At 45.8% G+C, this 24,795-nt stretch overlaps 2 protein-coding genes across 3 annotated transcripts; both read right to left on the minus strand.

Moving 5' to 3' along the window:
• Positions 1-5,165: 5,165 nt before the first annotated feature.
• LOC123149289 (tRNA pseudouridine synthase A) lies at positions 5,166-8,612 on the minus strand. Of its 2 annotated transcripts, none has more exons than XM_044568925.1 (9): positions 8,368-8,612; positions 8,164-8,281; positions 7,591-7,790; positions 7,317-7,462; positions 6,748-6,839; positions 6,285-6,529; positions 5,944-6,013; positions 5,696-5,758; positions 5,166-5,616 (listed from the first exon to the last, which is right to left on the minus strand). In XM_044568925.1, the coding sequence occupies exons 1-9, from the start codon at positions 8,511-8,513 to the stop codon at positions 5,428-5,430; spliced, it is 1,269 nt and encodes a 422-aa protein (XP_044424860.1). In that variant the 5' UTR covers positions 8,514-8,612; the 3' UTR covers positions 5,166-5,427. The 2 variants fall into 2 exon arrangements, with proteins under 2 accessions (XP_044424860.1, XP_044424861.1); XM_044568926.1 differs by having other exon boundaries at positions 7,591-7,775; positions 8,368-8,609.
• A 469-nt stretch (positions 8,613-9,081) lies between these two features.
• On the minus strand, positions 9,082-13,913 carry LOC123149288 (probable serine/threonine-protein kinase PBL17). The gene is made up of 6 exons (XM_044568924.1): positions 13,485-13,913; positions 11,961-12,280; positions 11,477-11,612; positions 10,720-10,856; positions 10,175-10,298; positions 9,082-10,054 (listed from the first exon to the last, which is right to left on the minus strand). The coding sequence occupies exons 1-6, from the start codon at positions 13,531-13,533 to the stop codon at positions 9,381-9,383; spliced, it is 1,440 nt and encodes a 479-aa protein (XP_044424859.1). The 5' UTR covers positions 13,534-13,913; the 3' UTR covers positions 9,082-9,380.
• Between the last annotated feature and the right edge of the window lie 10,882 nt (positions 13,914-24,795).

Here is a 24,795-nt window from a genome sequence, read left to right on the forward strand (position 1 = left end):
TGTGATAAGTGCTAAACTTAACAAGCACCGGGTCAAAAAGTTCCATACTATCCCTGACATACTTATCTACTGGAAAAAAATAAGTCTATCGTAATTCTGCTAACTACGTCCCTGAAATGATTAATTCTACTCTACAACTTGAGTGATCAGCATACTGCAAATTACACTATTTTTTTCGGGAAAACGCAAAGGGACCTTGCGTTTCTTTTCATTGAAAAGGTAGGGTGTCAGTTACATTCGTCCTAGGACGAATAGACGGTGAACACGTACAGAGCTCAGTGCACATCCCATGAAGGGGGGAGGACTACTCTAAGGCCTGGAGCTCCGGCCTTAGCCCAGGAGCCGGCTTCCTCCTTGATCCGGTTGACGAGCGTGTCGAGGGAGGGCGTCGCATTGTGGAAGACGCAGCTGCAAATTACACTATCTGTTGGATACTGGTAGAGGCAATGGAACTACTCTGGTTAGCACAAGAAAGCAGGACTAGGACCTTTGATTTTGCACACAGAATCTTGAAAACCTGCTAGAAAAAGCAATCAGGTTCGGAGAGACGAAGATCCCACAGACGAGGGCTAATGTTTTCAATTCCGTTGGTTGGTGATGAGTAAAACTGTCGGAACTGGAACATAATTAATTACAGAGGAAGATATTAATGCCTCTCATAGAGGGAACATGATTGTCAGGGGGGAGGGGGTGCCTGGCTCCACCAATTAATCATACACCAACTAAAGTGATGTTATAGTGAGGACAGGGGAAACGAAACTAGATACTCTGGTCATATTTCCAATTTGGAGCCATTAGAAGAAGAAAAAAGAGCAAGAAATTGTTCAAGTCCCTTTAGGAGATTATGATCATTTTCTGATACAGAATATAAACCAGCCTTTTGAGATAGGATGATCACATTATATGCTGCAGACATATGCAAACTTCTATGAACATCAAACCAAAAAACAGAAAACTAGAGACCAAGTAAATCTTTGCAATGCAAACACCTAGATAGATCATAGAACAGACTAATGCAGATTGTGTGTGCACCATATCAGAGTCAGACTATGCCTTTTCATGTCAGAACATAAGATTCTACTCCCTCCGATCCATAATAAGTGTTGTGGTTTTTGTTCAAATTTAAACTAAAACCACAACACTTATTATGGATCAGAGAGAGTAATAGAGAATTAGAGATATCATGTCAAAATAGGACACACTAAAGTGTCTCATACAGCTCAACTTGTTGCACATCAAAAGGCATAGGCAACATACTACTCCCTTCGTTCCTAAATATAAGTCTTTTTAGACTTATATTTGGGAACGGAGGGAGTACAACCTGTAGTCTTGTACCAACATGTCCATGAGGAAAATATGCAGCAAGAGACAGTGCTAGATATGAAAGAGTACAGATCAAACTGAAAACTGAAGTTGGCATTTTCCGAAACAACAATATCTCTATTTGAAGCTTTGTGAAGACAATTCTTGAGAACGTAACGGAGCACCTCAGCAATAACTGCCCAACTTGTAATCTGTTCATTGTTCAAATCATATGCAATCAGTTCATTGTTCCAATGAGCAATAAAGAACATACAACAACTCATACCAAATGTCTCACACCCATTTATACGGCTCAGATTGTATGTATATGTTCATATACTAACACAAACAAATCTGGCTTAGCCAAAACAGGTACACACTGAAATGTCTCATACAGCTATACGTGTTGCATATCAAAAGGCATAGAGCATACAACAACCCGCACCAACACATCCACTAGTGAAACAGCCAGCCAGAGGCAATAATAGTCATGAAAAACAATACAGATCAAACTGAAAACTAGACTTGGCATTTTCTACAAACAATGCATCATCTCCATTTTAATCCTTGTGAAGATTTCACTTGAAAATGCAACGGAGTACCTCACCCATGGCTGCCCGTTTTCCAATCAGCAGAACATTCATCAATTGGGAGCTGCCAGCCGTATTGCTCCGTCCAATGGTAAACAGGACAACAGCGGCACATATGGGCAAAATTGCATAAATATCTGGTACTTATGGTCAAGGTGATATACAACTGGGCTTTCATGACGATCCAAATCATATGCCAACAGTTCGTTTTCTGAATGAGCTATGAAGATCAGATTGGCATGTGGGTGTACTCCAATGAGTTTGGGAAACTTCTTCTCTGGAATTACATCTGAAAACTTGTACAATTTCCAGTACATGCGTTTGTCATCCTGATGACAGACATCCCAGTTATAAATCTCAACACTAAGAACGTAAACCGATATAGTCAAAGATCTGTCTGAGCCATATCCTTGACTATCAAGGGAGGCGATATAAAGTAGCTGTCCAGCAGACTTCCCGATGAGACCTGCGAAACTCCTAGCAACGGGTATTGGCAGCGGGACAGTTCTCCATCTTAGCCCTTCTGCATCAACTACCCCCAAACCGTTCTCACCTGTGAGCAAGTGCAAACATCCCTTATGGAAAACTCCAGGTTGACCAAAGCACAAGCCAACTTGGATGTCCCATTTGGGTTCCATTGCTACCCATGCACCAGTTTTTGAAGAGTAAATCCTCACTCCGGTCACAACCACGGATTGTAAGCCCCGGTGGTCCGGGGGTGACAAATCCTGTACAAACTCGAACACATGAAACTCTTGAGTGGATACGGCACTGTCGAAACCCAGGTAAGCGTTGCTGATGTTGCCGGCGTCTTGGCCAGAGTGGGGCAGCACGATATACTCACTGGTAGTTGGATTGGAGACCATGTACCAAAAATTTGCAGCAGGGGTGCCCGTGCGCATGCTTGCAAGAAACAGCCCATCGCAGGAACCCTCGAGGGAGAAGAAGCGGTCCGTGCTGTCGGGCGGTAGTGGCAGGCGCGGGTGGGTCTCGGGGACGCTGGACCAAGGGAAAGCAGACATATCCGCGTACTTGACGCCGGCGAAGCCGCGGGGCTCGGCCGTGGCTTCGTTGTTGATGTGGTAGAAGAAGCCGGCCAGAGTCTGCGCCATCTTCTTCCGGTGCGCGGGGTCGGCGATGATGCCGCGCCAGGTCGGGCAGACGCACTTGCAGATGCAGAGTGATTTGTAGGGCACGCGAGAGAGGATCTCCGCGATTAGGTCGTGGGTGAGCCTGGACATCGGCTCCTCCGCCGGCTTCTCCATAGCTTGGAAAGGGTGGCGGCTGGAAAAGGTAGGTTGCGGCGGCGGAGATGGATGGCGGCGGCGGCGGAGTTCGGGCTGGGGAGTAGGAGTGGGGAATGGGGGATGAGTGTCTTTGGCTGATCCGTCGAGCATTTTTTACAGCAGATCCCATAAATCACCCCATCCACTATAATAACTGTTTTTATATCGTGCCCAGAAGTACCCATCGCATATGCTGTAAAACAGTCCGTCGAAAAGGTATATTTAGGTCCTTCCGCCACATATGTTCGATTTCCCCGACTCCGACCCCCTTCCCTGATTTGTCGGTTCCTCTATCTCCGTGCGACTTGGCGGGAGGGACATTTAGCCCCGCGCCATCTTGCTTCGCCGCGTCCCCAGTCAACGCCATGGAGTACCCCCAACCACCGGCCTTCGGATTTCAAGTGTTGTTGCCTCCATTGATGCCTCTTCATCCTCCTCCGTCTCCCGCGGCCGTCTTTCCCGTGCCGCGCCAACTCCTTCCATCGTCGACGTGAAGCGGAAGCGGCAAGGGAACCAACGGTCCATGGAGTTGTGCTCATCGCCGCGCCACATTCTTCCATCGTGCTCCCTCCCGTCTCGGGAGCTGGCTCGAGGACGGGCGCCTCTGAAAGTGCAATCATGCCCTTAATCATATTTTAATCTTAATGACAATACATATTGGGGGACTAATTGTGTTTCTTAAGTGTCTACACAAGATATAGTTTCCTTGGCATTATTGAGTAGGGATCATGGACCCATCAAACGCGATATGACTCAAGTGTGACGGTAACAAGAAAAAAATATGGGTTTTTCGTTTAAATCTTGAGTTATAGGAATCATGCGAGGGGATCAAAGGAATTCGTTCAAGATCTACTTGAGTCATCATTTTGTCACGGCCATCCTACTTTTTCACAGCTCTACAAATAGTGCCTTAGCCATTATCCCACTCTCACCATATCGCAAAAATGGCTTAGGTAAAACTCCTCGTGAAAAACACCATTCCATGTGCTCCCTACTGGATCATCTGAACATCATTCCGGATCATCCGGGTATTGCCTTGGTCATTCGAACTGGTATCCAAATCGTCCGGCTGGAGGGCCAGAGGGCACCTAAAGGCTGGCGCTGGAGCGTTTGCAGGCCACGCCACCACTAACATATGTACTAATGACGTGCCTCATGTGCAGCGTCATCAGGAATATTCCATCAGCAGTGACATGCCATGTTGGCGGCAAGCCACAATATGAAAAGAAAATTGTATAAAAGAAAATTTGCACAACATCTGTTTCCCAACCAAAAATGGCAGCAACACTTTAATATCTGATAAGATAGGTAGTCGATCAACTAAACATAGCAGTTTAACAACTAATATCAACTAAACATAGTAGTTTAAAAACTAAAATGGGTACTTGATCAACCAAACATAGTAGTTTAACAACTAAGATAGGTAATCGATGAACTTATGAAGCTTCTGCCTATTCGCTTGTCCTTCTTTGATAAAAGCAGCCTTCATACTTTTGAGCTCATTCCTCTCGCACTTCAGCTGATCCCTCTCCTCCTTCTGCTCATTCCTCTCACCGATGAGCATCCGGCGCTTTTTATTGGATTTAAATGCATGGTTGAATTCGATCGATGACTCGGACTGAGACTGCATGATGGGCATTTGGTTTGGTTTTTCCAAAAGGGTGGTCATTTTGGTGCACCGGGTTGAATGGCCAGCTCCACTACTGCTGTCCAGGACGTGTCCACGTATGTTTTATGTGTTTATTTTGATGGACAACATTGGAGATCAATCGCAACAGCCCCCCAGAAATTAAGACACAAGGTTAGAATCCGAGCTCTTATAGAGCAGTATCTCACTGACGGCTTGGCTTGTGAGAGTTAAGCTGAAGATGTCATCTTAGTTCCCTTTTCTTGTACCATCTGAGATGTTTGTTGTGTTGCTTCTTTTGCATGGATGGTTAAGAAAACTTATTACCTCGTGTTAATTCAGTGTGGCTTGTTGCGGCAATGTATTAATCATGTGTGCTTCACAAATGTTTTGTCTGTGATTTCAATGCCAAAATATTTCAAGAGGTCCACCAGCGAAATACAATTGTGAATGAATAGAGGAATAGAAATAGGAATATCTCGGAGCCCCACCTCCGAAATTCAATTGAGAAGCATGTCAGGCTGACGTCTGAGGATCCGCAAATCAGAACCGGGCTGGTTTGATCTTCACTTGTTGAAGAATCGGGCATGTTGTTCTTTTTGCTCTAGCATGGAGAGTTTGTTTAGTCAACAATGAAGCACCTCTGTTCGTCGAAATCTTCATAGCCAACGTCTACAAGGCAGAGGCCCTCCGCGGGTGCCGGGGGAGCCGTTGCGCGCCTGCAAGTGGCTTCCATCAGGTTCAGCAAGGCGTCTTCATCAGCTCCAGCAGCAGCCTCTCTGATGCTGGTCGCAACAAGAACCCTAACCATCTGTTTGTCGCAAATTAAACCAGAGTTCATGGAGTGATTGAGAATAAATAGTAGGGCATATAGCAGTGTGTTGTGTTACCTTGCGTAGGAATCTGTTCGCAACTAGCTCAACACACATGACCGGTGTGCTTTCTTTGCAATTCTGCAAAAGTGGAAAGCAAGAACTGACATAAGTTTCAACTGAAATGATGCATGTGCATATGCAAAGATAAGGAGAAAATTCAGACCCAAGGCAAATCCCAACCAGCTGAGGGTAGACAGTTATATTCCATTTGATAAATGCAGTCTATGCATTAAGGAAAGAAAAAATGAGCATGCTAGAATCACCTCATCAGCAGAATACAGTTTGGTCACTGCAGCTCGAGAATGGAACATAAAACACTCCGTAGCTGGGCCGCTGCAAAAACAGCAGGGCATCAAATGAAGTGACTGATGAGTTAATTGAACTCAAGAGAATGTATAAAATAAGAGACATGAATATCATCTAAAAGGAACACATCATGCTCACTTCAGATAACAAGCACTAATGAAGAGTGGCACACAAATTCAGGAAGGTCTCTAGTGAGCAACCATGTCTGAATTAGGTGATGAAACTATTGCTAATCCAACGTGAGGAACCATTTCTGTACTTGAAAAATACAAAGCAAGTTATGATATATGAAACTTACTCGCTACGTGAAGCTTGTGTGTCACGTGCAAATATTTTGTAAGATAGCATTTTTCCTTCCAGTTGCCTAATGATTTTGTCAACCTTGGCCACATCAAAGCTCCGAGGTGCTTTGTATTCAGGATTCTCTAGTATCATAGACGATTGCTCATCCTCTGATATTGATTTAGCATCCCCATCAAGAGGAAATATATACAGGTATCTCCTCCATTTGGCTGAAAAATTAGGATGAAATTCACGTGAGACCTGCAAATGAGGGCATCAGTTAATATTTAGCATAACATCCTGTATGGTCGGGATCAAGGTATTCTCAGAACCTTCTAACACATAAAAAAAAAAATCTCTGGTAGTCTCAAACCAGAAAATAGCTAGTAAACGAAGCTTGTCAACAATTTGATATCAAATACAATCGCTAGCATTCATATTACTAGCAATGATATATTCTACAAGAGCAAGGGAAATACCTCTGACACAACCAAAGATTTAATTTTATCTGGTGAGGCCTCATTTATTGTGTCTTTTATATCGGCAGGCTGCACATCCTTTCTCCACGTATCTAAGGCGATTAACAAGAAGCATTTCACATCAGTTATCAGAAGTGATGGTCAAGACTACTGAAGTAAAATTTTACATAAGCACACATGGACATACTAACTGATTTATGCTACTAGTAAGTTCCCAGTTAAATACATGGCATGCATTGCTCGAGTAAAGTCAGCTGAGAAGGAACATTAGCACTTATTTGCCCACAAAGAAATGTTCAGGCAATTTTTTGTTTTTGGCCAGAGTTGTGGTATGCTGTCACCGGTAAATATTTGCTAAAGTAAGGTCAATGAGAAGCAAATAACTTCTATGATTTGATTTGCTTCTATCAATTGAGAACCACGGTCTAAAGTCAAGCACGCCATAGTTCTAACAACTACACATGAGATTTCAGGCTCAAGACAAGTTAATATGCATCATAACAAGTTTATAAACATGATTAAAATAGACAGAGGCAACACAACAGTATGTGTTCTCAAGTGTAACTAACAAAATGAGCAGACTTGCTGAAGAGCAGTCACCCCTTTGTCAGTGCGCCCAGCAACAGTGGCACAGCCTTCTATCGGCAACGATCTTTCTTGAAGCTGTTTAGCTTTTCTCTCGTCGACAAATTGTCCAAGATGTTTTTCCACTAACCTGCAACCGATACAGAGTGAAATGAATAACTTCAGTAGTTTTATTCCGCCTTGAAGTATAAAGAAAGCGAGGAGAAAAGGGTTGAAGAAAACTGTAAAGCAAATTCACAGAAATGAGATTATTCTTACCCTTGAACAGTGTTGAGGTCAGGCTGCTTCTGCCAACCATCAAACGAGCCCCCATGATACGAAAGAACAATCTTAAAGTTTGCTCTTTCCCACCTGCCTCCTCGGCCTTTGGAGGATTTAACAGACATTTGTTTTTCAGATGATGCTAAAGGCTCCTCACCATTCGTATCACGAAGATGATCTTTCTGCGGAAGGAAAATCTGATAGACATTGGTAAACAGTATAATAAAACACCAAATGTGGTCTCTGAGTAGTTTCTAGTCAGAATCACTGTCCGCGGCTCTGTGCCGCTTCTACATATATTAACAATGGCAGGTTAATGCAAAACACTCTAGTGTTTGGTCAAGCAACTGATATTGGAATTCTACTTTTTGGGTGATATTCAGTTGTCATTTTCTATTAACATAAGCACTACATATACTTAGTTGAAAAGAATCAGCATTTGTCAAATTATAAAAAGAACTGCCACTGACATGAACACTTCTTCACCCATCAAATAAGGCAAACCATGAAGTTCAGAATCTAAATTTGCGGGGGTGTAGGGGGTGCCAAATTCTACTGTTTTCCACGGACCTCGTCTTTCCCAAACAGCTCGGCGAGCCCCGCCGCCCCGGCGCCGGTGCGCACGAGCTCGGCGTAGAAGTCGACCACCCTGCTCCACGGCCGCGCGTACATGTACTCGTAGCTCTCCCTGCACGGTCAAAACGGGTGACCAAGCGAGCCATATACCAGGCGCCATGAAACGCCATGGGAAGATGAGGAGAGGGGGGAGGTCACCTGGCTGTCCACCGGAGGTGCTGGCAGGCGTCGGTGTGGTTGTACTGCGCGTAGCCATCCCGCTCCGCCGCCGTGGAGAACGCCACGGCCGGGGCGGCCTTCGTCGTCGGTGCCGCCGCCATGAGGGGCCGGAACTTGGCGAGCATGTACGGGCCGGGTTCGGCGGTGCGGATGGATTTGGGGATTAGGGCACTCGTGCGTGTCCGGGCCCCAAGGGATTACGGCGGCGGCGGGGGGGGGGGGGGGGGAGCGGTGGTTGCCGCCTTGCCGGCGCTGTGTGGCGATATGGTGGCGGCGGCGATGGTGTCAGCAACTCACAGATCTCGAAGGGTTTCAGAAAGTTCAGTTAAGTTCAGGTTCAGGGTTAGATGAACAAAACACCGGGCGCAACTATTTCTTTTGGCCAGCCAAACAAAAAAGGGACAGAAAAACAACACTGTATTTGTAGCCTAATTCGATTCATATTTGGAATTTGATTTGAGGACTTCAACAAACCCAATCCAACTAGGACATCGAAACGGAAACCCGTCTGGATGATCTAAACTGGAACTAGAAACCCAGAATCCGAATCACAGTTTTAGTTCTATAACTTGTCACTGAACCTTCGAGATTTTCCCATCTTGGCCATGATCTCCAGTGCGACCTGTTCATGCTTGCAATGGAGAACAATCGTATATGTAAGCAAATTAACTCGAAAAGAAACAAGCGACGACAAGACAAGACAAATCTCTCCATTTCCATTTTGGTGTGGATCTTTCCCAGAGAACTGTTTCGAGTTTACAGCACGAACACCATCATGGAACTCACGTTACATGCTTCCCACGACGCTCCTCTCTCTAAATACAATTCGCTAACCGCAAGAACAAGAACCCTAGCTTTGGTAGTTCCGCCATCAGAAGAAAAAACAAAAACACCAGCTGACTGACTGACTGATCGATCTTGACAACAAGATGGATGGCAACACGAGACGACACAGGTAGGCTTGAGCCTCGTCAAAAACTGCTGTTATTACTTTATATCTTGTACAGATCTTCGTCCACCGGAGGAGGATCATCCCTGCTGCTGTTTCTGGAAGGGGGTGATGCCAGGGCTTCCAGCCCCAGCTGATGCCCGTCGGAGTCAGGCGAAGGGATGTACAGCTTGCACTCCAGAGGCGGCTCGCTCTTGCTCCTGCCGTTCGCTGGCCGCGTCCTCCTGCTCTGGGGCACTGGCTTCCCATTCGTCGGTGGCACGGCCACGGCCACAGCCACGGCATCAGTCTTTGCTGTTGGTTCTTGCTTCGCCTTCTCTGTCTCAACATGCTCAGCAGGTTCCTTTGGGACCTCGTAGAGCGTCACAGATCCGGTCATACAATTCTGCAGGAGTATGTCCTGGCATTCTGGCATGCTTTGAACCTCCTCAAAGGTTTCAACAACCCGGCTCATAGTAGGCCGCCCTTTAGGGTTCTGGCTCAAGCATCGGTAGCAAAGGCTGGCCACTTCAATGGCAGCCTTGGTGGAGTATTGGCCTTCCATTCTAGGATCAATGATTCTGAAGAGCTTCCGGTTGTGGACAAGGAGGGGGCGTGCCCACTCAACTAGGTTATGCTCACGGCTCGGCCGGCTCTTGTCCACAGCCCTCCTCCCAATAATCATCTCGAGAAGTACAACACCAAACCCATAAACATCACTCCGTGCTGTCAAATGGCCTGTCACAACACACATGGTTGAATTAACACACAGAAAATTTGTCGGTAAAATGCGCTGTTTGTTCATTCTGGAAACCATAAATATTCACTAAAATTTCTTCTGGGAGAGGATCGGCTCACCAGTCATCACATATTCAGGAGCTGCATAGCCATAAGTTCCCATGACCCGAGTTGAGACATGAGTTTGGTCTCCACTAGGTCCAGTTCTTGCTAGGCCAAAGTCTGAAAGCTTAGCATTATAATCCTGTAAGGGTAACACAGAGTGAGAATGAGACGCTATCTTCAAAAGTAAAACATAACATCACGTCATGAAGTCTCTTGCATTCGACAATATCAATGAGAATACAGTTAATGAGACGCCATCTACTTCTAAATGATGGTGCCATGTCATGCATAACTGCAGAAGCATTGTGGAGCAACAAGGGTAAAACCATATGATCCATTTGGCTGTTCATTTGGCATTAATACTTACACATCTGGATATTGACACTAACGAATCTTCCTAAACATGCAAAATACATCAGAAGAACATAATTACTGCATGGCTTGCAAACAGAAAATATATTTTGCCGTAAGACACTCAGCTGGGAACACAAAAAAGCTTTATATATCAATGGCATCACACTGATTGAATTGGACAATGATATCAAAGGTGAAATACGGACCGCGTCTAGCAAGATGTTTGATGTCTTGAAATCCCTATAGATGATGGATCTCTCAGCTCCGTGGAGATACTCAAGCCCCCTTGCTGCACCGAGTGCAATCTTCATGCGAGTTGACCATGGCATATTAAGGCAAACCCCTGTTATTTACAACCAGGTAAGATATAATCAACGAAATGTTCCCTTTAACAGAAAATATGCGTATGACTGCTGTTAACAAAATATTTGTACCAATCCGCTTAGCATATTTTCCTGACACCAATTATCTTTGAATTGTTCACATACTTTACTTTATGATGATGAACTGAACATGTTCGCTGAATATATAAATCAATGAGGAAGCTAGATTCAGAACCTACAAGGCAAACATTTTCTACCATTTTGGTGAATGGTAATTGCTGTTTAACTGCCACTTCAATTTTAATTCATAGTATCTTAATAGCCAGGTTACCATGTGTGTGCAGATGGTAGATCATACTATGCTATCACAAACCAACTGAACAACTCAGATCACTTATATAGTTGTCACCTGACAAACTTGACAAATGCAGTAGCTAAATTTGAAGAGCTACTTGGAAGCAGGCAGTACCACTCATTGTCAGTCAAGGTTTGAGAATGTTGATGTTGCTAATTCTAAAACATCTTATTCAGAACCAATATTCAGTGCATAGGTAAATGGGAGCAGGTTATGCTGCCATAACCAATGAATGTTAAAGACCACGGGAGTGGAGTTATCAAGAAGGTGAGAGTAAGAGCTTACGTCGAAAAAGGTGCTTTTCAAGGCTGCCACAAGCCATGTACTCATAGACAAGTAATCTATGGGAACCCTCGCAGCAATAGCCAATCAGTTCGACTAGATTTGCATGACTAAGTTGCCCAAGATAGTTGACTTCTGCCTGGAAACACGATACCAATAGAAACCCATTAAATCATGAAAGGTGTAGCGTTACAGTCATTCACCCACCTATGACCAACCACAACAGTATGTCCTTTACTTCAATCTAATAAGTAGAGATGCACTCTTTTACCTAGTGCTGATACTATGTTCAAGTTGATTCTTAAAAGATAAACAAGATGAGTTATGTTCCGACGAAGATCAGAAACAACTTCTTTGATCAATATACTGAATCTTAAAATTCAATCAGCTAACAATGGTTCATGAAGATTTCACATAATCTAGAAATTAACATGACTTCTTACTGTATATAAAGGTTCAGGAAATGCAAGGAAGCAAGGAGACTTACCAACCATTCCTTGTCTCCCTGAAAACCCTCTGGGTTCAGTTCTTTCACAGCAACCTGTCTGGATGGAAAACCTATTCTAACATTTTCATCGATGACGCCTTTGTAAACAACTCCAAACCCACCCTCCCCAAGAATCTGATCAGGCCGAAAGTTCTTTGTGGCTGCTCGCAGTTCGTTGTATGTGAAAATATTGACATTTCCATATCCTTCTGTTTGCAGGTCCTCCACATCTTTCGGAGGAGCAAGAACACTTGAAATAGCTTTAGAATCAGATTTGCACTTCCTCAACCCATCTGGTCCACCAGCTTCAGCCGAAGTGCCTGTAATTGTATTATGTACAGTTATGAGCATAGCTTGCGTGCACGAAAACAAAAGGTAAGGAGATCCCAATGAAATCAAGGGGGCAAGGACTGCATAGATTGCTGGGAGCAGAGAATCAAAGATAATGCACGAACCTGTTCCACTGAATTATTTTATAAGCTATGCTGACCAGAATGTCCTATTTTAGCAGCAAGCTTGTGTACAATTCCATGAAACTGAAAATGTATTCGTAGAAGAATAGAGAACAGTAACTTGATGACCAACCATATCGAATATCCAATGTCACGAGCAGATCTACAATGATAAAAGTTGTCCATATATCATCTCCAAGTTCACTCGGCAGATCCTGAATGTGCAGCCAAGAACTGTGACATTGACAGGGAATTGCCTCCATCATATGAACAGTTTGAAAGGAGCATTGGTGGACATGTCCAAGGACGGGCAGAATATGTCATCTCTCTAATTCCCCCCTTTCTATGGGCAAAGCAACTCCTATGCAAGTTTTCAAACATCAGCACGGAATGTCTCACGCTATGCCTGACTATCTAGGAGAGATGACTTTCTACTCATACTGAAGGCTGTCTGAAACTGCGCCTGGCATTATAAGAGTACTCAAATTTCACCTCAGCGGTTTGCAGGCTCTATCGTCAACAGAGTTGGCCAAAGTAGAGTTTTCCACACCAAAAGGTGAGCTAAATATGGTATGTATTCCACCACAAACTACTACTCCCATGGATATTCGCCTCAGGCTGCAGCTACATCGGCAGCCCCCCTCAGCATATCAATATAGCACGCCTTCCATGCAAGCCCAAGTCTAAAATCCACAAAATAGAGGAGCCGGATACCCAGTGCGAACCAAAATTTTAGCACCAAATATAGTGCGGCATTCTCCATCACTCGTTACAGGAGCTCACAGGCACGAGGATAGCATCACGCCAGTTCTCATCCAGCCTTGACCGCAGCACAGCAACCCCCAAAAAACGAGGCTGCCATGTCAACAAAGCAGCACCTAAGCACCCAAACCGACCAGGGATAACCCAGAAATCCACGCTTCTGAACTGAAATTGGGCAAAGCCCAGACACCAGCCCGCACACGCAGGAACGTACGCCTACCCCAGCAAGCAAACCGGACAAACCGCGGGAGGATACAGCGAACGCACGAGTAGTACTTGAAGCGGACGGAGCGCGGGCGAGCGAACGAACCTGTCCTGCTCTGGAGCCGCTGCTCCTCGAGCGAGAAGCAGCCACCCATGGGAGGCCGCCCCGAGATCGCCGCGCGCGCCTTCCCCTACTCCCAGCCCCTCCCCATCGCCCGGCCCCGGCCAGATCCGCGCCGCGCACCCGCCGGCCGGGGAATTTTCCTCCCGCTTCCGCCGCGGTCGGGCCGCGCGTGCGCTCCTCCTCCCGGCCGCCGGAGCGAGGTGGGGGTCGGGCTCGGGCGCGGCGCGAGTCCGTCGCCGAAATTTGCGGTGCGGTGCGGCCTTTTCGACTGGCAGCGGCAGCTTTTGCTTCTCTTTCTCGGGGCGGGGGGTTGGAACAGGAAGGACGGACGGACGGATGGATGGATGGGGAAAAGAGGCGCCGGGTTGGCTGTGCTGTGCCAGAGCAGAGAGAGCGAGAGGGCCGAAGGAAGCTGCTGCTGCTGCTTTCGGAATAAATAAACCGCCGCGGCACCAACAACGCGCAGCAATTGGGGATCGAAGGTTTTTCTAGTTTTCTTTGCTTGGCCTTGCTTTGTGTATGGTTGATTTGTGGTTAGTGCGCATGATTAGAGGGGGAGAGATTATTGGACAGTGACAGTGGATTATTAGTCTTTGTGCTGCTGCTGCTAGGTGGATGCCAATGGGAGTAACCTTTTTGTTAAGAGGTAAATACACGGGCAGTCATAAAATTTGCACGTGACGGTCAGTTTGATGCATAAACTTGTAAAATACATGTTTTTAGTCATCAAACTTGCGTGGGCGTGCAAATACGGTGCTTTCTACCGTAGCTGGGCGTATTACATGCATGCACGGTGTGCCAACATTACATGGGCCCTCGTGTAAAAAAAACATTACATGGGACCGCTGTTAGTGGCTGAGGAGGTGAGTAATCCGCATGCATTTTTTTTCCAGAAAGCACCCTTGCATTTCATTTTTTTTACACAGAAAAGTCTGAAATAAAACGGAAAAAAAGATGGATCAGTATGGATGGGATTCGACCACACCTGCAATTCGCATGCATATTGCCCGCCAATCGGCTAACTGACGTTTGACGTTTGACGTCTAACGTGCACAATTAGCTTTATATATGAGGACCGTTCTAATTAAAATAGAAATCAAAACCAGAAAAGGGTTCGTGAAAAGGTGGAAACCCCGGTTCGAACCATCCGGCCACAATGACACATGAAAAGATAAACACAATTTATTTTATGTATTTTGCTTTTGTTTTTTCTATGTAAGAAAACAACTTATATTCTAGATAAATTTTTTGGACAGATTGACCAGATTTGTCTATTGAATTTGAGTATTTTCCGGAATGAATGCATGCATTTTTTACGGACAAATCAACCAATTTCCGTTAGAGTATCTGTAGCAGACCCCTTATATGCGGATCCTTATAGTGTGTTTACAGTTGTTCAGACAACTTTTTGGCGCAAAACCGTAAACTGGCGATTATTTTATGGGTCGGCGCGATATGAGGGATTTGCTAGAGATGCGCTTAGAATTCAAAAAAATACATTAGAAAATGTAGATAAAACAAAATATAGTGCAGAATGAATGTATGTTTGCGGGCAAATCAACTAATTTTTTGTTTGAAATCGAATACTTTTAAATGAAAAAACCTAGATAAAATAAATTGTACTTTAGAATGAATGTAAATAATTTCCTTTGGACAAATCAAAAGAAATTTCTGTTTAAATTCGAATAACTTTAAACATAAAAATCTTGATTAAAGAAAATATAGGTCAGAATGAATGTACATATTTTTTTGACAAATCAACCTTTTTAAGAATTTGAATAACCCAAACAAAAGATAATATAGTCCATAATGCATGTACATAAATTTCTTTCGAACAAATCAACAGAATTTTGTTTGAATTTGAATAATTTTAAATTGGAAAACTAGATTGAAAAATATAGGCCAGAATGAAGGTACGTAAATTGTCCAGACAAGTCAACTAAAATTTTGCTTGAATTCTAATAATTTTAATTTACAAAATCTAAAAAGCAAAATATAGTGCAGAATGAATGTCCATCATTTCCTTTCAGACAAATCAGCGGGAAATATGTTCGAATTTTAATAATTTAAATTTGAAAATGTTTAGAAAAGAAAATATAATTCTAAATGCGTACCTTTATTTAGCCTAAAGGATCTACACATTGGTAGTCCGTGTAAACAACAACGGTGGTGTGGTTATTACTCTAGCGCTGTTACAGCTAGTCGATGGTTCGAACTCCCTCAGACCTATTTTCTAGTCCAAATTATTCACAACGCACACTGACATGCAGGACCCAGCGGGATACTATTTAACATTACTTGTGTTGGAGGGCTTTTGTACGAAGTTTTAAAAGAACTTGAGGGTGTTTCTATAAAAAATATCACATGCACAACGCTTCAGCCACTGACAATGGGCCCCGGCCACGCTGGCATGCCATGTAGGCAGTGAATACATCCGTGTACAGGAAATGTGACCGTATTTGCACGTCCACGCAAGTGTGATGACCAGAAACACGTATTTTACAAGTTTATGCACTAAACTGACCGTCGCGTGCAAGTTTTATGACTCCTGGTGTATTTACCTCTTTTGTTAACTTATAACTAACTAACTACACGGGGGATCTTTTGCCAAGTAGTACTGGCTATCAGCGTTGCTTTTGGAACCGAGGGAGTAAGTTAGAGTGTTTACAGCCGGACCTCTCATATCCGTCTCAAACGTTCGCGCAGACCGTAAAGAAAATGACCCAAGCAGACTTCTCCAACTGCGGACAAACGCCCGGGCTGACTGGTACCTCTCATACCCTGCTCAAATATAGGGCGGCCCGGGGGCGTCCGCTTGACGGGCCCGACCCACCACCGACCCCATAGTTGTCCCACAAAAACCCCAATCCAGGCACCTCGCTTCGAACCCTAGCTCACTCACCCTCGCTTCGTCCTCTCCCTCTCCGATTCCGATCCCATCCACTCCGGTGTCCAGCTCCAACAGCGACTCCGGCTCCGAGCTCGACTGCGAGGAGAAGATGGCCCTCTGCATTACATTGGAGCGGTTCAAGGTGAATGTCGACGACAGCTCGGGATCTGGAGCGTCGCCGCAGCTCCCGCGTCGGCGCAACGCGGATGCCGGATCTGGACCCTTCGGGCCTGCACACAGGACAGGGCGGTCCGTCAGATGAAGGGACTCATCGTCCTCTCCGACTCTGACGACGACGATGGCGACCGCGATAGCTGCACCTCCTCCTCGGACGACCAGGACCCTCCACCAGCCGCGGACGCATACAGCAGCCCGGCCGACCGGAATGGCAAAGGCCCGGCGAGGAAGTGGGGAAGCTCCGTCCCATATTCCCTTTCTTTGTTCAGACGCTATCGTACCTCAGGGAAAATCCAAATTTCTATCAACAATTCCCACCCAGCTCTGGAATGACTCTCCCCTCTCTCCCTTAACATATCGAAGGCCTCTTATCCGTCAACCGCACCTTAAATAGCTCAGACTTCCGAGCCTTGCTGGATGATGTAGAAGGGCCAACATCAGAGGCATGAAGGCCAGCCGCCCCGGTGGTGTGGAACGTAGTGGTAAGTCTCCGTCTTTAATTTCAAGTTTTTAGTAGTCTAGTTTAAACTTGTCTGTTGTTTTATATGAATTATGTGAACTTGGTGATCTTTTGGAGATATGTTGGTGATCTTTTGGTGATCAGAATGTGGATTTCTATGTCTGATTGATGATCTACATAGTTTAGTTCCATGTTGCATGTTTAGTATGGATATAGGATGCTGGATATGAGATACACGAATGTGGACGACATGATTTGAGGAGTACCCGACCAGTCCCCACGGACGCCCCGGGCGCGTCCACGGGCGTTTGAGGGCCCGGATTTGCCCATCGCGGTTGCATATGCTCTTAGAGATACACTTGGCAGGCTCCATCTTTTGGGTTGTGATTCCACTGCTGCTCTAAAACACTCCATCCGTCTGGGGAAAAGTGTATGTTTGGCTTTAAAAGTTGTCCATAAAAGAGTCTACTTCTATCTTCCCAATGCACCTTACGTTAGAAAAAATGCTTCTCTTTTGTTAAATGGTAATCAAGACCAATAACATTATATGCATGGTCTTCTTAATTTCTATATGCACTTAGCGCATTGAGGGTTGGGTAATTAAAGAGGAGAGATGATAACTTGCATCTTTCCAATGCATTTTTTATTTTATCTGAAATTTCTATATGTACATTTTCATCGGACGAAAGGAGTAGTTGTTTGTTTTGGCTCCGGCTTTTCCTAGACCAAAGATGCCCCCAAAAGCTGAAACAAAAAAGGCCTCATTCGGTGAAGACGATTGTAAATCCTTGTGGGTAAGTAGCCGGTGGAGAGCCCCCGATGAGACACCATCGTCACCGCGGAGACAATGATGCAATAAGAGGTAGCATCGCCGTTGAGAAAACCCAAGACGGTTTCTTTTGCCTAGGCTTCTAGATAATCAAATACGCGGCATTTCATCTCCTGATGTTTTGGCTCCACGACATCAACCCTCATACACTGCCTCGTTGTGTATGGCTCCCCTGGGGTATATGCACTAGGTACGTGGTGTTGATCGGATTTGAAGCTACCTAGGAATTTACCCTAGGTTTTTTGTCCCGACGCTGCGTGTTGCAGCGATCAGTTTTCTGTCCCGGCGCTCGTTCTGGCAGCGATCGGTTCTCCTTCTTGCGGTACTGGCTGATTCACCGGCGAGATCTCTGCAGTCCCTCTCTCCGTCTAATCGGATTCTGGTGAGGACCAAGACAACCTGATACCGGCGGCCTCCAAGAAGGAGGCTGACCGGAGGCAATGAGGATTCTCAGCTGGAATTGTCGTGGTCTGCAGCAGGCTGTGGCGATTAGGGCTCTGTTGCATGTTCAAAAATGCAGGAGTCCTGACGTAATGTTTCTCATGGAGACGCATCTCGATGAGTATCCTGCGGAATGTCTATCATAGAAGACTGAAAATGGATCACAAGTACGTGGTGGCGAGTGATGGAAAAAGTGGTGGTTTAATCCTATTCTGGAAGAAGGAAGTGCCGGTGTCCCTAAGGGATAAGAATAAGAACTTAATTGATGTTCGCATTGGAAGTGGAGCAAATAATATTTGGCGCTTCACAGGTCTGTATGGGGAACCTAAGTGGGCCGATAAGCACCTAACATGGCAGAGATTGAGAGAGTTGAAGTATGTATGTGATATGCCGTGGGCAATAATCGGAGATATGAATGATATAATGTTTTCCTTTGAAAAGGAAGGGGGTAACCCAAGGCCTGGGCATTTTATGGCAGCGTTCAGAGATGCTGTCGAAGAATGTGGGCTCTCTGATTTGGGCTATTATGGGGACAAATTCACATGGCACCGAGGGCTAATCCGGGAGCGCCTGGACAGGGCCATATCGAATGATGGGTGGAATAGCATGTTTCCGGCAGCAAGAGTTGAGCACTTGGAGTATCACAAATCTGACCATAGACCATTGTTACTTCACATGGAGGAGGAATTATTGCATGAGGATAAAGGACCACCGGTACTCAGATTTGAAGCCAGGTGGGTTAAAGAGGAGAACTTCCGGGCTGTTGTGGAGGAAGCATGGCAGGGTTTAGATCCTCTAGACCCAAATGCTAGTCTGGCGGAGAAGCTAGCCTAGGTGCATAAGGCATTACATCACTGGGACAGAACGGTTCTCCGTAACAATTCGAAAAGGGTGAGAAGAATACAGAGGGAGATTGAAAGTGTTAGCAGGGAGGCACTTACACCAGAGAACGTAGCTCGAGAGAAGGAGCTGGCTGAGGAATTGGAAAGACTGCTCGAACAAGAGGAATTGTACTGGGCACAAAGAAGCAGATTGAACTGGCTAAAGCATGGCGACAAGAATACATCGTACTTTCATAATTTTGCTTCGGCTCGTCGGGCTAAGAACCGGATAACAAAACTAAAAGATGGCCACGGTGTATGGAAGGAGGGCACTGCCTATTTGAATCTTTTAATATCGGATTATTTCGCTGGCCTCTTCTCCACAGAGATAGAGGAACCAGACCCTGAGCTATTGGAGAAGGTAACACCTAGAGTCACCGCAGCCATGAATGAGGAGATGTTGAAGCCATATACGGCGGAAGAGGTAAAAAAAGCCCTATTTTCGATTGGTGACATGAAAGCACCGGGGACAGATGGTCTCCATGCGCTGCTCTTTAAGAAATGTTGGTCCATTGTTGGTGATGCACTTACTCTAGAAGTGCTTGAGGCGATAAATAACAAGAAAATTCCGGAGGGGTGGAATGATACTGTCATTGTGTTAATACCAAAGATTGATACACCGGAGAGAATAACACAATACAGACCAACCAGTCTATGTAACGTTGTTTACAAAATTATTTCCAAGATGATTGCTTTCCGTCTTAAGTCCTTTTTGGATGACATTATCTCACCTGTTCAGAGCGCCTTTGTGCCAGGGAGGTTGATCGCAGATAATATTCTGTTGGCTTATGAAAGTCTTCACACTATAAAGAATAAAAAGAAAGGCAAGGTTGGATATTGTGCTGTTAAACTTGATATGCATAAGGCCTATGATAGAGTTGAGTGGAAATTTTTAGAGCAAATAATGCTGCAGTTGGGCTTTCACACTGAAGTGGTGCAACTATTGATGGCTTGTGTCACCTCTGTCAGATATAAAGTGAGATACAATGACCAGGAGACTGAAGGGTTCATTCCTACTAGGGGTCTTCGTCAGGGAGATCCACTTTCACCATATTTGTTTTTGCTTTGTGCAGAAGGTTTGTCAAGCTTACTGGCTCATAAGGAGGAGGTTCGTGGCATAGACGGGGTTAAGGTGTGCAGGAATGCACCATCAGTGTCTCATTTACTTTTTGCTGATGATTCCCTTATCCTCATGAAAGCTGATATGATCAATGCAACCTCGTTGAGACAGGTGTTGGATGAGTACTGTGCAAGCTCAGGACAGTTAGTGAGTGAAGGTAAATGCAGTATCTTCTTCAGTCCAAATGTGGATGTTGAGGTAAAGGCTCAAGTCTGTGCTGAACTCAATATAATGACAGAAGTCGTCTCTGATAGATACTTGGGACTACCTGCAATGGTGGGCCTTGATAAAAGTGAGAGCTTTGAATATTTGCTGGAAAGAATAGTTAACAGGCTAAAAGGGTGGAAAGAGAAAATCATTACTATGGGCGGCAAGGAGATTTTATTAAAGGCAATTATACAGTCTATTCCTGTGTTTGCAATGGGGGTTTTTTAAATCCCAAAGAAAATATGCAAAGAGATGACAGACGCAATGGCCTCTTTCTGGTGGGGGGACACTGATGATCACAAGAGATTGCACTGGTTTGCCTGGTGGAGAATGTGTGTGCCCAAGAACAGAGGTGGAATGGGATTCAGAGATCTCCATGCTTTCAACTTGGCAATGCTTGTTAAACAGAGTTGGAGATTGATCACTCACCCTAATACTTTGTGTGCGCAAGTATTGAGGGCAAAGTACTATCCAGATGGGAATTTACTCAAGGCAGGGCTAAAAAAAGGTGCTTCTTTTACTTGGCAGAGCCTGGTGGCGGGACTACAAACATTCCGAAGGGGCCATATCTTTAGAGTGGGAACCGGAGAAAGCATCAACATTTGGGAGGATCATTGGATCCCGGATAGCCCAACTCGGATGGTGCTCACACAAAAGGGAAACAGCTTGCTGAGACACGTGAATGAATTAATTGACCCTATCACAGAAGGATGGGATGAGGACCTTCTAAGGCATATTTTTCTTCCTGTTGATGTTGAAAGAATTCTCAGAATTCCTCTTTCTCCATTGTTGGAAGACTTTGTGGCCTGGAATGGAACCAAATCACATACTTTTTCAGTCAGATCTGCATATTACATTGAGTGGGAGCACCAGTATGGCGCTAGAGTGAGAGGTGAAGCTGCTAGTACGGCAGGAACGAACCCTGTGTGGGACATCTTATGGAAGCTGCAAGTACCAAGCAAGGTTAAAAATTTTGTCTGGCGCGCCCTCCATGGTACTATCCCGGGCATGTGTATCCTAAGCAACAGACACATAAAGGTTAACCCTCAGTGTCCTGTTTGTAAGTCTTGGGGCCGGAGGACATTCGCCACCTGATCTTCACTTGTACACGTGCAAAAGAGGTGTGGGGAAAACTTGGTCTGTTAGAGGATATTAACTTGGCGCTTTGTGTGGATCGATCGGGCTCGGTGGTGTTAGAAGAACTACTCACGAACCCGTTAAAGAAGTCCCCAGTCCTCGGTCAGCTAGGACTGCAGGAGACGATCACCGTGGCAGCTTGGTATATCTGATACGAACGACGGGAAGCGGTGAAGGGGACTCATATAAAGAGCGCGGTACACACTGCTTTTGCTATCTAGGCGATTACTATCAATCATGAGAAACCGGCCAAAGTAGTGTTACCCACAGCAAGGTGGGAGAAGCCTTCGCCGGGAAACTACAAACTCAACACTGATGCTTTTTTTTTTGAGGATGGGAGTGGAGCAATCGCGGCTGTTCTTAGAAACTGCAAGGGTGAGGCATTATCTGGTGTAGCTGAACCCTTCCAGAATGTGATGAATGCACAAACAACGGAGGCTCTTGCTGTCAAACGAGGTCTCAAGATGCTATTTGATCGAGGCTGCTCTAGAGTCGCTGTGGAATCAGATTGCCTGGAGCTCGTTGAGGCGTTCAAGGGTGAGTCGGACATCTGGAGCTCCTACACGCCTATTTCTGATCGATTGCTTTGATTTAGCACATGGAATTCCTTCGATTTCTTTCCAGCATTGCCCGCGGGAAGCCAACAATCTGGCACATTTTTTAGCTAGATATAGCTATGAGCAAGGTAGTAGTTTTGAGTGGGTGGATGAAGCACCAAACTTTTTGTTATCGCATGTACTATCTGATGTAACCTTGCCAAGAGATGAATAAAGTGCCATGAGGCTTTCCCTTCAAAAAAAAATTCAAATACGCAGCATTCACAAAGAGAAAAAAAAGACATCACTAAACTCGCCATTTTTGTCTATACTTTTTTTTCGGTGATATGTACTTGAACTTGATACATTACAGCGATGTGCCCCTAGCATCGTCGTAATTAAACGTCTGTAAGACTTGAGATTCGATGTCGCGAGCCAAAATTAACCAAAACCAAGCATGGCCATCTTTATCACAAACCGCGTTGCCATGATGAAAGTGACCACACGATGAATGTGAGACAAGAAAAGAAGACGGGGAATTAAAGAGGCGGTGCGTGTGTTAGGCTGGTTGCTTGCAACACAGGGTATGTACATAGCTACTTAGCTAGCTACAGTAGGTTGCTGTGGTTGGACATGGACCTAACCTACCCAAGGAGGTCGAGGAGGAGTACAAGTTGCAAAACAAAGGGCAGACATGCCCCTAATTCCAGGTGCCCTCCTGATGAATCAATCAGCTCAGCACGACACGAGCCACCCACCGGCCCGCCAAATTGCGAGCAGAATCAGTGTCAAGTGCCGCCTAATTAAATCGGCAACTAACCAACGTGATTGGTATGCCTCATCGTTGGTTGGTTCATGCGTGCGAAAATCCGAACAAAATCCAAGACCGCACATGGCCCTTGGATGGCGACGCGTAACGATCGACGAGCAGGGCGGGGCGGGAAGGGCCGCCTCCCTGCGGCGATCTCTGTTGCCTGCCTATCTGCCCGGGTTCGTTTGGATCGGAAGGTTCGGCTCGATGGACGGACGGACGGATGACGATCGGCGACGGCCTGGACGGACGGAGGCTTTGGCCGAAACGAAGACAGCGACACGCATCGTAGGTAGCCTGGCTGGCCGCGTCGCGCTCATGCGCGGCGGGCATCATTGCCGAAGATGGACGGGCACTCGAGTGAGCTGGGCTGGCCATGTTTGACTCGGGAGTGCAGCAGCGCACGGGCCGGGGGGAGACGGAGAAAAATTCGCGCCGTGTGAGTCGGACCTCCTTGCTTCGCCACCGACCCGCGCGTCCACACCAGCCGCACGGCGCAGGGGTGGACGCCACGCGGTTTCGCTTGTCGCCACTCTCCTCGGCTCCGCCCACGCGCGGCCCGCCCGGGGGAGGGGGTGGACGGCGTTTTGCGCTCGGTCTTTGTTGGCCGTGGGAGGCAAAACGGAGCGATCTGCGGCGCGGGACGTTCCCCCTGCCAGCCAGCCAGCACGGGCGGGCTGGGCGGGCGTAGACCGCAGACGCGCTTCCCTCGCTCGCTCGTTGATTGGTTGGTTCGCTGATTGGTCGTCCGGTCGCGTGGCCGGGGGTGCGTGTGCCGGTCTGCACACACGTATGGGCCACTCCAGCCTGCATCAGCTGACCCGGTCAGGATCGATACATCGTCGTGTACCCAAACCGCCAGCTGATTATCATTTTTCTGCCAGATTTGATGCGTGTTTGAAACAGATAGTTGGTATACCGAAAAAACGCCATATAACACGATTTACATAACTAGTAAGTTTGCAGGTGCAACACGCGTCTCAACCAATGCTAATTTCAACAAATGGTCCTACTATGAATGACATCCGCGTAAGTAAACCATGACAAGCAAGCATGCAAAGATCCAAAGAAATACGCTTAAAGAGCTTGAGATTGAGGATGAACGTAACCACCACAAAATGGTTCGCTATCATCGTGTAAGTTACAGCAAAATTCAAAGAACGTGACACATGAATTTCTATCTGCATAGCTCGTCTCTGAATTGGACTTTCATGTTTCTTGCTATCTTTCTCACAACATGCTTAGCTTCAGAAAAAGAACAGCTAAAGTAGCCTGCAGAAAGAGCTGGAACATAGAAGATTTGCACATGATAAAGGTAATTAAGAAGAAGAAAGAAACAAGAAAAACCAGGGGTATCCCTCGCGCCAAGCAGCCCTGAAGGCCTTAACCTTGTCCCTACTCAGGGAGAAAACCACATTAGCCGATGCCTCTTTTGCTTCAAAAAGTTCTCCTGTTGCGTTCTTTTCACAGATTCCAAACAGTGTCCAGGGCCTAAACTGTTAAAAAAAATTGAAGTCATGGACTGTACTGCAAAATTATACTGCATCAGAGTTTCCTTTTTTGCGGGCCGTCGACGGACCAACCGCCCAGCCCGGGACCAAAGGGTCGGGCCGAGATATCTACTCCTAATGGAGCAGTTGGTAGTCTCGCTTCCAGGTTTTTTTAGTCCCACCTCTTATGGTTTTTTTATACCTCCTCCCACCTCTGACTTAGCCACCACAAACCGAAAAAACCTCGTGCTAAGACCCCAACCCGCACCCATGCACGTACGACTGAAAAAAGACTTAACCAACGAAAAAAGACC

This window comes from Triticum aestivum, chromosome 7A, assembly GCF_018294505.1.
Source record: "Triticum aestivum cultivar Chinese Spring chromosome 7A, IWGSC CS RefSeq v2.1, whole genome shotgun sequence".
In the NCBI taxonomy this organism is placed as follows: Eukaryota; Viridiplantae; Streptophyta; class Magnoliopsida; order Poales; family Poaceae; genus Triticum; species Triticum aestivum.

What these genes read in the sequence shown, in the direction of transcription:
- LOC123149289 (XM_044568925.1), bottom strand. Translation starts at nt 8,513, where the DNA reads ATGCTCGCCAAGTTCCGGCCCCTCATGGCGGCGGCACCGACGACGAAG. An exon ending in GACCTCAACACTGTTCAAGG is followed by an intron (nt 7,463 to 7,590) that starts GTAAGAATAATC and finishes TATCGGTTGCAG; the next exon opens with GTTAGTGGAAAAACATCTTG. An exon ending in AATCTTTGGTTGTGTCAGAG is followed by an intron (nt 6,530 to 6,747) that starts GTATTTCCCTTG and finishes CCTCATTTGCAG; the next exon opens with GTCTCACGTGAATTTCATCC.
- LOC123149288 (XM_044568924.1), bottom strand. Translation starts at nt 13,533, where the DNA reads ATGGGTGGCTGCTTCTCGCTCGAGGAGCAGCGGCTCCAGAGCAGGACA. An exon ending in GCGGCTCCAGAGCAGGACAG is followed by an intron (nt 12,281 to 13,484) that starts GTTCGTTCGCTC and finishes ATACAATTACAG; the next exon opens with GCACTTCGGCTGAAGCTGGT. An exon ending in TGAAAAGCACCTTTTTCGAC is followed by an intron (nt 10,857 to 11,476) that starts GTAAGCTCTTAC and finishes TGTAAATAACAG; the next exon opens with GGGTTTGCCTTAATATGCCA.